Source organism: Egretta garzetta, unplaced genomic scaffold (genome assembly GCF_000687185.1).
Source record: "Egretta garzetta isolate BGI_Z169 unplaced genomic scaffold, ASM68718v1 scaffold251, whole genome shotgun sequence".
Classification (NCBI taxonomy): Eukaryota; Metazoa; Chordata; class Aves; order Pelecaniformes; family Ardeidae; genus Egretta; species Egretta garzetta.
In genome coordinates this window covers 1,648,446-1,660,387 of record NW_009258952.1, presented here as the reverse complement: position 1 = coordinate 1,660,387, position 11,942 = coordinate 1,648,446, and the positions used below count along the sequence as shown (strand labels likewise).

Below are 11,942 nucleotides of genomic sequence, written 5' to 3'. Positions count from 1 at the left end.
TTGTTTTGTGTTCTTGGTTTTACTTTTTTTTTTTTTTTTTTTTTTTTTTGCTCTATTGCTCCACACAGGTTTTGATTAGTGCTTCTCCTTGGCTACAAGTGCTTCACTTTGAAATACAAAGCTCTTTTAAAAACAAAAAAAAAACCACCCAAAAAACAGTAACAAAAAAACCCCTTTGACACCACATTACTGGAGGGAAAATGGGAAGTGATACAGTGCAGCTGCAGCAATCTGATTCTGCTGTGTCCTCCCCCATCCCCAAATCCTCTGCATAATTTCAATCTTTAGTCGATGAACCTTTGGCAGGCCTTCTTCCATCGGCAGGCAGTACACCACATATCTCTGTTCTCCATCCCATAGACCTTCCGACACTTTTTCCCCTCCCCTCTAGGCTTCCTGTCAGAGAGAAAGGGAAGCTTGTTAACCAGATGCTTTCATAGCTTTCCTCTATCACCCTAAGATCAGGACAACAATCTCAATGGAGTGCAGCAGGCAGAGAACCCTCAGCCTTTCCAAGGGATCTGGGTCGGGTTTGAGTCAACCGGGAGCTGCTGAAGCAGACAGACACAGGGCCGTGACTCCACAGCTCTGAGGGACCAGTCCTCCTCCTCGCCTGGCTTCTACAGCCTCTGCGGCGGCTCCTGCGCCTGCTCCTCCGCTCCGCAGCTGATGAGCCCAGGAACACACAGCCCCGACTTTAGCCAGCGACTAAGACGGTCCAGATCAGTGGTACTTTAGCCATGTAAGGGACAGTCGTAGGTATTCTACAGTACAGTCCTGATAACGTCAGGCTGAAGTCCTCTTTGCTTTAGGGCTGCAGTACAAATATTTTGCATAGCTCTGAGCAGCAGACCTTGACTAACCAGCAGGTAGCAGCTAAAGGGGGAAAAGGAGGGGAAAAGCTACCAGCTCCTAAGCTTGCCAGTCCTTCCTGCATCCTTTGCTCTGAGCTCATTGACTGAAAAACAACAAAGTAATTGAAAACAAGTTTTCACCCTTGCCTTCAGCTGCAGCACGTTCACCTGTGCTCCTTCTCTGTCGTCCCCAAGGTCAGCAAGGCAGGCACTATCTGCCCTTAAAGCTGTAACGATTGTCACGTCTTCCAGCTTATAACCACACTTTAAAGTTCACAGGTTTAGAAAATGGTCGAAGTAACTGTTAAATGGAACTTTTTTCTTATTTAGCACACAGAAAGCCAGCAAACCTGAGGAGCAGTGCTACAAGAAGTAACCCAATGCTCGCTACAGCAGTGCCGTTTGTCCTGGAGTCGTTAAATCAAGGAACTGTGCAGACAGAATTGTTTACTACCTGTATTGCATACTGCATGGCAAACATGGGGATTGCCTGGTGATTCATCTCTTGTAGACCTATAGATTTGTTGATTACTGAACATTCACTAATGGGCACAATCCATGAATTGGGAAGATCCTAAGTTGGGTTTGTAGCATATGCAATGATCTGAGACTCTTGAAAAAGATGAAAAGTATGAAATCTTCCTTTTGTCTCATTTTAGGCTACAGTCACCTTAGGACTGTGAGAATTCAAGAGTTTCTTTACTGTAAGAAGTTCAGTGTCACAGTTTGATTTTTTAACATAACTTTTTGAACAATTTTAAAGCAGATTCTGGTCAAACATCAGTTAGCTTTAATGGAAGTGAATGTGTTTTACGTTTAGGAAGACAAGGTATAAAAAGTTTTGCTTTGATCTAATTTGTTGTAAGATAGGGTTTCTTATAATTCAGTTGTAACCAAATACCACACTGACCGAATGGTGATGAACACACAAGACAGCCCAATCTTTCAGGGAAAAAAGCAAAGCCACGTAACAAAGTTCAGGATGCCTCAGCTGGAGCAGTGAATCTGGGCAGCGTTGCTTTACAGGGCAATTTAGATCTGCATCTGAACTCCAGACATGCTGGGCATAAGGCCTGCAGTTTTGCTTCACAGCCTGCCTTTTTCATTTTGCAACAACTCACGTTTCCCCCAAACTTTACCTTTGATGGCAATGAAAAGCAAAATAGGTCCAGAACGGTTCCTCTGAAGCGTTCTAGTAAGAAACTGCCTGACAACTGCAATCACAGTTGGTGGCACGGCTTTTGTGTTTCTTTGGCCACTGACATCTTATTTACTAAATGCCCTCCAGGTTCTGAGGCTGCTGGTCTGTCAGCAGGAGCTAATGGTCCCATACCTCAAGCCAAATGCTACTCTAGGCGGTGATGAAAGAACTGTGTGGGACTGTTTCTGCTCTCCACTCCCTGCAGGACGATTATGAGTTGGTGAGACCTGTCAATACAGACAAAAAAACTGCTTATGAAGAACATACACATATGAATGCAGTATAAACACTTCTCCCAGAAAAAAATGCAATTCATGATGCGTGGTGGCAAGGACACCCAGCAAAGGTCATTATATAACATACAAACCTAAGTAAGTTGTAGGTCTATTTAGAAAGATGTCCACCAAGCATTAGGCACACTGTATTAGCTCCCATTTTGTTTCCCTGTACTTCCAGTCATCCAAACAGAGCAAACCAGAATACAGATCAGCATCATTTCAGGTTTTGGGAAATACAGAAAATGCATTCATTCCTATTTAAGAACTCTGAACAGCTCTTATCAAAACTTGCCCCAATTTAAGCAGACAAAATAACTGGAAAAATAAACTCTGGCCTGTGCTGAGATCAACACCAATAAATCCCTGTGAAATAATGAGATTTCATGTGTTGCTCTCCTCTGTGACTTGGCCCTTTTTGTGGAGACACAGCCTTGGAGAAGGGGGTTTGCTGCAGGGCAGTTACGATGCGGCCCTCAAGGTTTTAACGGGGGTGCAAGGCAGCCTTTCTGATTAAGGCTGCTAACGAGATGTACGGGATTATTTCCTTTATTCTGCACTGTAAACCCTCTCAGCAGGTGTCCTTCTTTGTGAATGTTCCTGAGTAAAGGGTATAGTCTGGTCTTCTAAGACTTTCCAAATAAGCCTCCTACATGAGCCTGGGGGTTGGCGACTTGATTCGAGTAGTCACATGGCATAAAGCTCGGCCTTAAATAATTCTTAAATTATTTACTGCTTGGGTCTTATTTTGCTCCTGGGTGAAGGCCACAACCAGTTGACATCTAAAACACCAGGAAAAAATGACAAACACACATTTTTTGTTATGTACAGAATGTAGCAAGCTTCCTTTGGGCACCTGGTGCATGGAGTCATTGCCTCCTGCAGCAGGGAACTGCAGATACTGTCACAGTTCCCTGCATTGCTGTGACTTTTCACTCCTGCCCTTTTGAAGTCTCATAGTATCTGGAAGAATGGGAACTGACCTGACTTGAAGAGGTGAATGCGCTCCGATTTTTGATATAAAGTCTACTTTATAGCTACTCCACAGTAGCAAAAAACTCACTGATTCTTATAATGGAGCGCAGACGCTCTTTCAACCTTTACTCCTGGCTGGTAACTACAGTCATTTCTGATTTCACTGCATATGCAGCTCACACCCTGAAGCGGTTTAGGCCATTACTGATAGAGTATTTTATATATCCAAAACATGAAAGAAATTTCCTCTCTCTGGGCCTGTTTACCAGAACTTGTGTTTTATACATCCAGAGACCATGCTAGCTCCTTCTGTCCTCCTCAACACTGAGGGCAGCTTGCAGTCTACATGTCCTAAATCTTTTGCAGCCTTTACTTTCAAAGTCAGTGCTTTCTTGAGTTGCCAGGGATTATCCAAATTCCCTTTTTCCACAAATACAACCTTGCATTTTGCACAGTTAAAGGACACTGGCTCTGAAAAGGGCCCCACTTCACAAATGGGATATACAGTGATACATGATTATCCCGTCTTTTTGTCAGTCTCTCAGCCATCCAGAAAATGGATCGTCAGCAGTAACTTCATATTTTTGCTTCCAAATCGATCATGAAAATGCTGAAAAGCACCAGTCGTTGTATGGAGGTGATGCTGGCTCAGTAAAGAAGATTCCCAGTTAACTACTGCTACTTGAGGTCTGACAGACAGATCTGAATTTGCTTAATATATGCTGCATTGGCACTACGTATTTTTAGTTAAGAAACCTGCTGCTTTTCAAAATATACGTTAGACACGAGCAGTTGCCTTGATCCACCAAACCTTTCATATCCTTAAAGACTGGTATGAGGTTTGTTTGGCAAATCCTGTCACATAAGATCATGCCGATTGACCTTTTTTCCCCACCTTTTATCAATGACTTCTCTTGTTTTACCTAAGGAGGACTGAAACACTGAAGGTAAAATGCAAAGCAGTAACACTTTTCTAGTCTTTGGCATTTACCACACACCGCACTGTTTTTCAGTCGTTACCAGCAACCAGCGATCGATCTCCAGTCAGTTCTGTTAGGGTTCTTAAACATTTTAAAAACCAGAGAATTTGGATATCTACCACTACTAACCGATACTCAACATGTTCCTTGGTTATCATTGAACAGAAAAGTACTTTGATGGCCTCCTACATTATAAGCAATTATCCTGCTTGTTTCCAAACACAGAACAGGCTTGAGTAGTAATTGCAGTGTGCAGACTGTGTCTCCCCTCATGTTCTCCAGAGAGGGTCCCTGTGAGATGGTTTCCATCGATTAGCATACCAAGAAGGCTAAACTGCACTGCAGTTGAGCGTCAGTGTATTTTGATACGCTTTTCAGCAGGTCTAAACAATACCAGTTAGCTGTGTGTCTTTGTAGGCGACACTAGGCGCAGATCAAGAGGAGGGTGTGAGAAGGCAATCCTTGCCCTCAGAGGCTTTTCACATTTGAAGAGTTGGCTACACAGGGAATTAATGTGAAACTGCAGTGTTTGTTGGAAGGGAGGACCTGGAGTTTCCAGTTACAGCTCCTGGGGCAAACTGTGGTTACAGAGAAGATTTGTGATCTGTAAACATCAGATTATCAAACTCAAAGATCTTCTCCTGTTCAACCTTTTTGGGTCTCATGAGCAGGAAGGTAAGAAACAGCATTACACAGCGGAGATCACGCTGGCATTCCAGAAGACTTTCATCCTACATTATTAAAAATGGAACTGTATGGTCATTATGTTAAGTCCTCCAGGACCCAGAGATACAGACCCCGCCATTGCTCATCCCACTACAACCGCTCGCATCATTTCATTTGTCCTCCTCATACATCCCCATGCTGTGCCTCATTTTTTCCCCTTGTTCAGTTTCAAGTGGTAGAGCAAACATGAACCTGTCCTTTCTGCTCTATGCAGAGAATCACACCTACCAGCAACTCTTAGCTGCGCCAACACTCAACCTGCTCTTGCACCTGCAAATTGTCTTGGGAAAATGGTACAAAAAAGCGTATTTTCCATCTGCTTTGGGAATCTAACTTAAATGATTCAGAGCACCAAGTATAAGGACTTTGGAGGTCCCCCTAACTCTCCTCACTTACGGCTATAAGACTTCTAGATAAATGTCTATGGTTAGATGCTGTGAATACCCCTGAGCCTAAAGCAGTCGCATACTGAACCCCAACTGATCCAGCAGTATGTACGGCTTGTTTTGAGGTGCTTAGGTACTTGCTGATGAGCACACTCACATTCACAAAGGACTAAATGCAATTCATGATGTCTGTCTGAACACCCAAGTTCCTGGGACGGCAAGCAGGGAGCGCTCAGTGTCATCGAAATTCAACATCCACAGGAGTGAGTGGGGTAACACGTAAGGTAGGTGTCAAAAAAACCCACAAAATGCTATTTCAAAATTCTGTCTCTCTCGTGGACTTAACTGCTGACATACAGGCCTAGAAAGGAGACTGTTCAAAACCAGGATTCAACAGCCCTCTAATGGGTCAAGGACAGAATGGCCCCATTCCAACATCATCAGAAATGGGAAGAAATGTGCAGACCTACGCACTTTTGCAAATCTGTACCTAATCCTTTACTGCTCAGTGATTTGTCCAGGCCAGGAAAGTATCCCAAAGCCATTTTAGAAAACTGCTTGAATAAATATTAAGGGTCAGGCAAAAAGTAATGGTTTGGCCTTACTCTCTAAAGTTCCTTTGCGTGCTACAGACGTGCATCTAATCTCAGGGACCATGTATGTATACAATTGCATGCGTTTATAGTATGCTGGCTCTGTCACATAGTCTGAGCTTAAATAAACCTCATAAGAAGAAAGTCCCCTGTACTAAAGCTTTCTTAAAGTAGTTACACTTAGTATAAGGGTGGGAATTGAGAGCCCTGTATTTATAAGGCAATTATCTAATTTGCTTTGACACAGGAGAAATAAAACTTTCATTTGATATACAGTTATTTAACATCACTTTGCATTTGCACCCCCACTTACTGCACATAATTTTCCACTGCAGGCAAGCCTTTGTAATTCATAAATGATCTTACTGATGACAAAGTAGTCAAAAGTGTGCAAACCTAGAAAGTTTTTTTTGGTTGGTTTTTTTTTTTTTTTTTTTTTTCCTAAACAGCCTTATAAATGTTGTTAGACAGAGATATAAAGGCAGTTCATACTATTCCCTGCGCAGTTTATAATTCTGCCATCATCACTGCTTCCCCAGGTTTTTGTAGTGGGATTTTTTTTACGTTGTACTTAAATCATTGGCAACTCCATACAATTCTCAGAAAGTGATTTGGCATTTCTTAAATTCTTTTGAGAACTCTCAAGTCTACAGCCACAGATCAACATTGTTGCTCGAACAAGTAAACTCAACACATACGTGTCTAATCCTGCCCTCTTAAGTGTCTGATTTACAATGTGGCTAATTGCATTTTTAGATTCCCAACACTCCTGGCACCAATTTCTGCTACTCCACAAAAGGAGCCGGTTTCATAATTACTCTGTATCAACCCCATTGTTGGGAAATCAAATTCTCGAGGAACTTTATGGATAGCACGCTCTGTCAAGGCACTCTTGTTCAAATTGCTGCCAGCATGATGTCTTTCACTGTTAGTTGTTCCTTGATGGAATTTAATAAATATTCATTGGCAGAATGCAGTGTAATTGATTCAGCCACTTTCATTTTTTATCAGCCCTGCAGGATGCCACAGCCTCTGCAGAAAATCTCCAAGATTTGCCAAAGGTTGACAGTAAGAAGCTTTGGAGATTCACTTGATGAAGAGAAGGGAGAGAAACAGCATCTTTTATCACCATGGCTAATATTCACTGTCAGGAGAAAAAAAGCTATATGGTTCTTTGGATGAGCAATGTGCCTTGTACGACACACTTGAAAAATTCATACATTCATAAAGCATAATATTAAATGAAATGTTATGATATCAAAAAGGTTTATGATTACAGAATATCAATTTATACTGAAAAATGCTTTCCAATAAAAATCAGGATACATTGCATTAATATTTATTTCTATTTATTATACAGATTTTCCACTACTCATAGTGATTTACATTTACTTTTAATATTCACCATGCTAGGCACTAGAAGCCTAAGCCTTTTGAACACTTCATAAAGGTTTTTAACTCCCTCTACAGTATTCACACCTATACTGCGTTACATTTAAGACGACTGGAAGTCTATGCTTAAGCAAACATCCCATTTCTGCAGTCCTGTTCATGAAATTTGGCCTTGTACACCAGCTTTTTTGAAGAAAGGGTCAGAGTTGACTTTACATCTAATACATACATCTAATACACCTTCATTAAAAATGTGTTCAACTGCAAGATATATTAATATCAAAAGGCAGTATGTATTGAACATATTTCCTGCATAGAAGTACAGAATTTTTTTATATCAATAGGGACTACATATATGTAACCTACTAGAATCAGACTTTGCATTTCGTCTTATTGTTTCTTTCAGTTGCCTTTCAAATACGCTTCACCCTCAGAGTTCATTTAGGTAACAGCCCTACTGCTTGAATCCAATTAGCCTGTTAGCATAACCAACACCTCGCTGATTTTCCATCTAGTTTTGTAAGAAGTTGCTTGGTGGCACAAAAAGGACCATATGGTGCCAGGCCCTGCTCCTACCAGAATGTTCTTTTGTAAGCATATAGCTTACAAAATATGTACTCTAGATCCAATTCTCTGCTTGTAGACGCTGATGCAAAAAAAAGTAACTGTACTGAATTAAAGGGACTGGCAAAAGTGCTACAATCAGCCATGCTGGCAAACTGAGGCATATATTTAATTTGTTTCTTTTCAGTATCTGTTATGTCAAATTTTCTTCTACCATGAGACACTGTGAAACAAACCAAAAAGTTCTAAAAACTTATTTTTTCTTTCTTTCTTTTTTTTTTGTTTGTGTTGTTCACTTACTGGAATGCCGGTGAAGGTAACTGGAGGCGACTGCCAAGAGATGCTAAAGCTACTGCCATTGGGAGTGAATTTTGCTGACCCTGGAATGTTCACTGGAGGAGTGGCCTGTGTGAAAAGAAAATATTATTCCAGTAGGAAGAACCATTCCTCTTCCAAAGCATTTCAAGGGATCTTTCACTCCTTGAAACTGTAAATCTACGAGAGACTTTCTGAGCCGGAAAAAAGCTGCATGGTGACAAGCATTTTACCCTTACGAGAGGGATAATCATGGATAAGCCAGTAAAGAAGGGACATATTTATGTAGGTGACAAGCATTTTACCCTTACGAGAGGGATAAGCCAGTAAAGAAGGGACATATTTATGTCTCACTTAAGTGTGAACTTTTGTGTTCTTAAAACCTTGTTTAGAGAGGGACAATAGCTCTCACAAGAATCCACACAAAACCCTTAAAAGCTAAATCTGATAAAAACCCCCACAAAATCAAACATCATATACAAGTTACTTTTAAAATAATGCCAGCTAGCGGCAAAAAATATTATAAATGATCACCTGTTCCACCGTGATAAACAAGCCAGTATTTAAACTGATGGCAGCTGGTTTAAACAACTGAAGACTGGTCGGCGAGGGTTCTGGACAATAAGGTTAATGATCAACAGCAAGGGTTAGCCATTTCTCGTTTATCAGATGTTAAGAATCATCCCAATTAAAACAGTCTTTCCTATTAAAAACAAGGAGCTGAAAATCCATCCTTGGGATTCAAAAACCAGCTCTTAAAAGACTAAGCTAAAGCAAATATTTGATGGACCCCTGGGCCCCTTGAACTCTTATGTTCTTCCCATCTGGGCTGTAATACCCACTACTGCTCTGGGGTGCAATATCTGATAATCTGAGCTCAGACCACTGAGCACCTTTCATCTTGTGCTTTCCCTCTGGTTTTCTCGCTGGGGTCTGAGCCATCAGGAATTCTCCCCTGCCACTTTTTGAATCCCATTTAATTTAGAGTTGGGAAATTCACACCTTTGCAGTTACCCTGCCTAGCAGGAGCATGAGCAGCCACCGTGAACACAGGTTCCCTTTGACTCTTGAATTTCAAGCTTTCACCACCAAAAAAGGCTCCTTAGTTTAAACTTATACAGAACTTGCTATTAAAAATGAGCTTTTACTTCTGCCCTTCAGTTGCCTGCACCTCGCAATAACGCAATACACTTCACTTAAGTAGTGTTTGTATTTGAGGCTGCTGAAGTTGTTGCACTGCTTTAGGGAAGAGAGTGCTTCCCCGAGCTGCCAAGCAGAGAGGAGTGATGACAAACTACAGCCTGATAGTTCCCATTAAAGATAATCTTCAGAGTAAACAAGTACTGAAGCAATCCCCCAGAGTCTCTCCAAGGAAAAGAAACTGAGATCACTGGAAGCCTCCGATGCTCTGCGGGCTGCCGAGCCTGCTGATGGCTCCAAGACAGTCCACACAGACAGGCGGAGCAAACATCCACTGAACTCCACAAAATAAAAAACCTCTCTGAAAGGCATCAAGAAAAATTTGGCAACTCCAGACGGTACCAGTAGTGCTTCATCACAACCCTGTTCAAACGGGAAGCAGTGAATGACCACGGTACTCCCGCCAGAGCAAGCTGGAGGCAGCTGTGGGCAGCGAGGCAGTGCTGCCTCCACTCAGCATCCCACCGGAATATCAGCTCAAAGCTGGGGTCAGCACAGGGACTTCCTCAGGTATTCGAATATGACCTGCAAGGGAAATCCTGGATGCTGACAGAGCCCGCCCGTAGTTCCTCTGTAGCTAAATTTAACAGGTACAGGCACTAGTTTCATAATGAAACGTGGAGTATGAGAAGTTTAAAATTGCTGTAACTTGTTGTTGCCTAAAATACTATGGTGCTCAACTCTTTTTTTTCTCAGTTCCTAAATATCTACCTCAGACATGATCAGATTTAGACAGTCAATCACCTTGTTCATTTGGGCTCACTTTGCTTAAAGACCTCCATCTAATTTCCAATCAAAATATATTCATGGATAATTTACAATTATTTATTTGTGCCAACACTGCCCTTACATCTGAAATAGCACGTGCTCGTCCTCTTCCCCTCTCATGTTTGTCCTCTCACTTTCTTCCCAGGCAGCAACCCCATCCTCTCCTCACCCCTGGCTTTGCCCGAGCTGTCAGTCCCTGGGCTGGAGAGGCACTCTGTGTCCTCCCTGCCCTCCCTCTTCTCTCTGATCACCTTCCTTCTCTCTCTTCTAATTGGAGCCCAGCATCCTTGAACTTGGTTGACCAGAACTCTACTCAGGATCTCAGCTGAAGTTATCCATTAAAAATCACTGACTTTCCTAGATATTTCTTACCCAAGAAAGCTGACAACTTTTTTTTCCTTCACAGCTCTATTGTTGTTGGCTCACGGTCATTCTGTGCTTGATTAATGAACGAACATAGGTTTCTTCCTCATGTAATTTGCTAACTACCCCAGTTAATAGCAGAAAAATCTCATTAGTTCCTCAGGTGCAGGACTTGGCATGTTCTGCCATTAAACTGCATCCAAACCCTATTATTCTTAAGATCACCCAGTCATGTAAGTATGATATACAAATTCCCATACTGCTGACATCTCCTGAGTTCTTTATCAGCAGTGTGTATTACAGTATTTGTCTCATACCAAAATGATTTAATGAAAATGAGATCAGGCCCAAATACAGCTTTTCATTCAACTCCACTAATAACATTCAATAGCCCTTTCAAAATAACTCACTGCTGTTCTCCCTGACTCCCCAGCTCTCTCTCCTACACTAAATTTAATCTCTAGCCTAACAAATACTGCCTATATGTTTTAAGATCAAATGCTCTCCTCGAATCCAGAGGGGTTTGTTCTTCTGTACTGCTTCTTTGTTGTTTTCAAAGCTACTTTGTCCAAGAAAGATGTTAGACTGTTCTAGCATAATCTTTCCTTGGGGTCCCTCCACCGCAGCTCACCTCATTTGCTGTATTTGCCGCATTTTTTTCAATTATTCTTCTAAGTCTTTCCTCATCCATAGGAATGGGTCAGAGAAGAGAGTCAGGACTTGTCTGATCCCTTGCCCTTTACACCTTTCTTACTACAGGTATTATATTTGCCATTATCCAGCCATATGGGAAAAAGCAATTAACAGATCTGTTTAGGATCCCTGTGACCTAGCTTTGGGTTCCCTATTTTTTTTTTGGTTTTTTTAACAGGAATTCTGGAATGAACATTATTCAGCCTCCCTTATCTGAGTTCCTTGAGCTGTGAATTTTGCCGTTTCACTCCCAATGATTTACACTTCCATGCTCTTATTCATATGAGAAACTGACTTCAACACTACATTCCCGTTCAAGACTTTGTTTCAGTTTTGATACAGATAGTATTTTTACCAGAAGTAAAAAAAGTTTTGAAATTCTGTATATGGCTCACTCCAGCAAGCGAACTGCAGGAAATACGGTGGTATTAAAGATGCTGTTGACACCTTCTCTTCTATTCCCTTTTTACAGAACAGATTAGTCACAAAAATTGTTAAATACTGCAAGTGAAAGCTGGGATCAATTCCTCTTCTTGCTGGTGAGAGTTGAATCTCCACCTTGCCTCCCAGAGAGTGCTGCTCTTGCTGGGCTAGAGGGACCCTGCCACAGGATGGCACTGACCTGCTCCGCAGAAGCTGCCTCCTTTGCAAGGAAAA

The 11,942-nt window shown here is 41.7% G+C and overlaps 1 protein-coding gene across 1 annotated transcript in view; it reads right to left on the bottom strand.

The window, feature by feature from the left end:
* Positions 1 to 284: 284 nt before the first annotated feature.
* The window catches only part of ZNF704 (zinc finger protein 704), a 73,066-nt gene continuing 61,408 nt past the window's right edge, over positions 285 to 11,942 (bottom strand). The window contains exons 6-8 of the mRNA XM_009634472.2: positions 8,247 to 8,351; positions 2,188 to 2,282; positions 285 to 396 (exon numbers count right to left, since the gene is read on the bottom strand). Of these exons, the coding sequence (XP_009632767.1) occupies positions 285 to 396; positions 2,188 to 2,282; positions 8,247 to 8,351 (312 nt within the window). The remainder of the gene's footprint in view (positions 397 to 2,187; positions 2,283 to 8,246; positions 8,352 to 11,942) is intronic.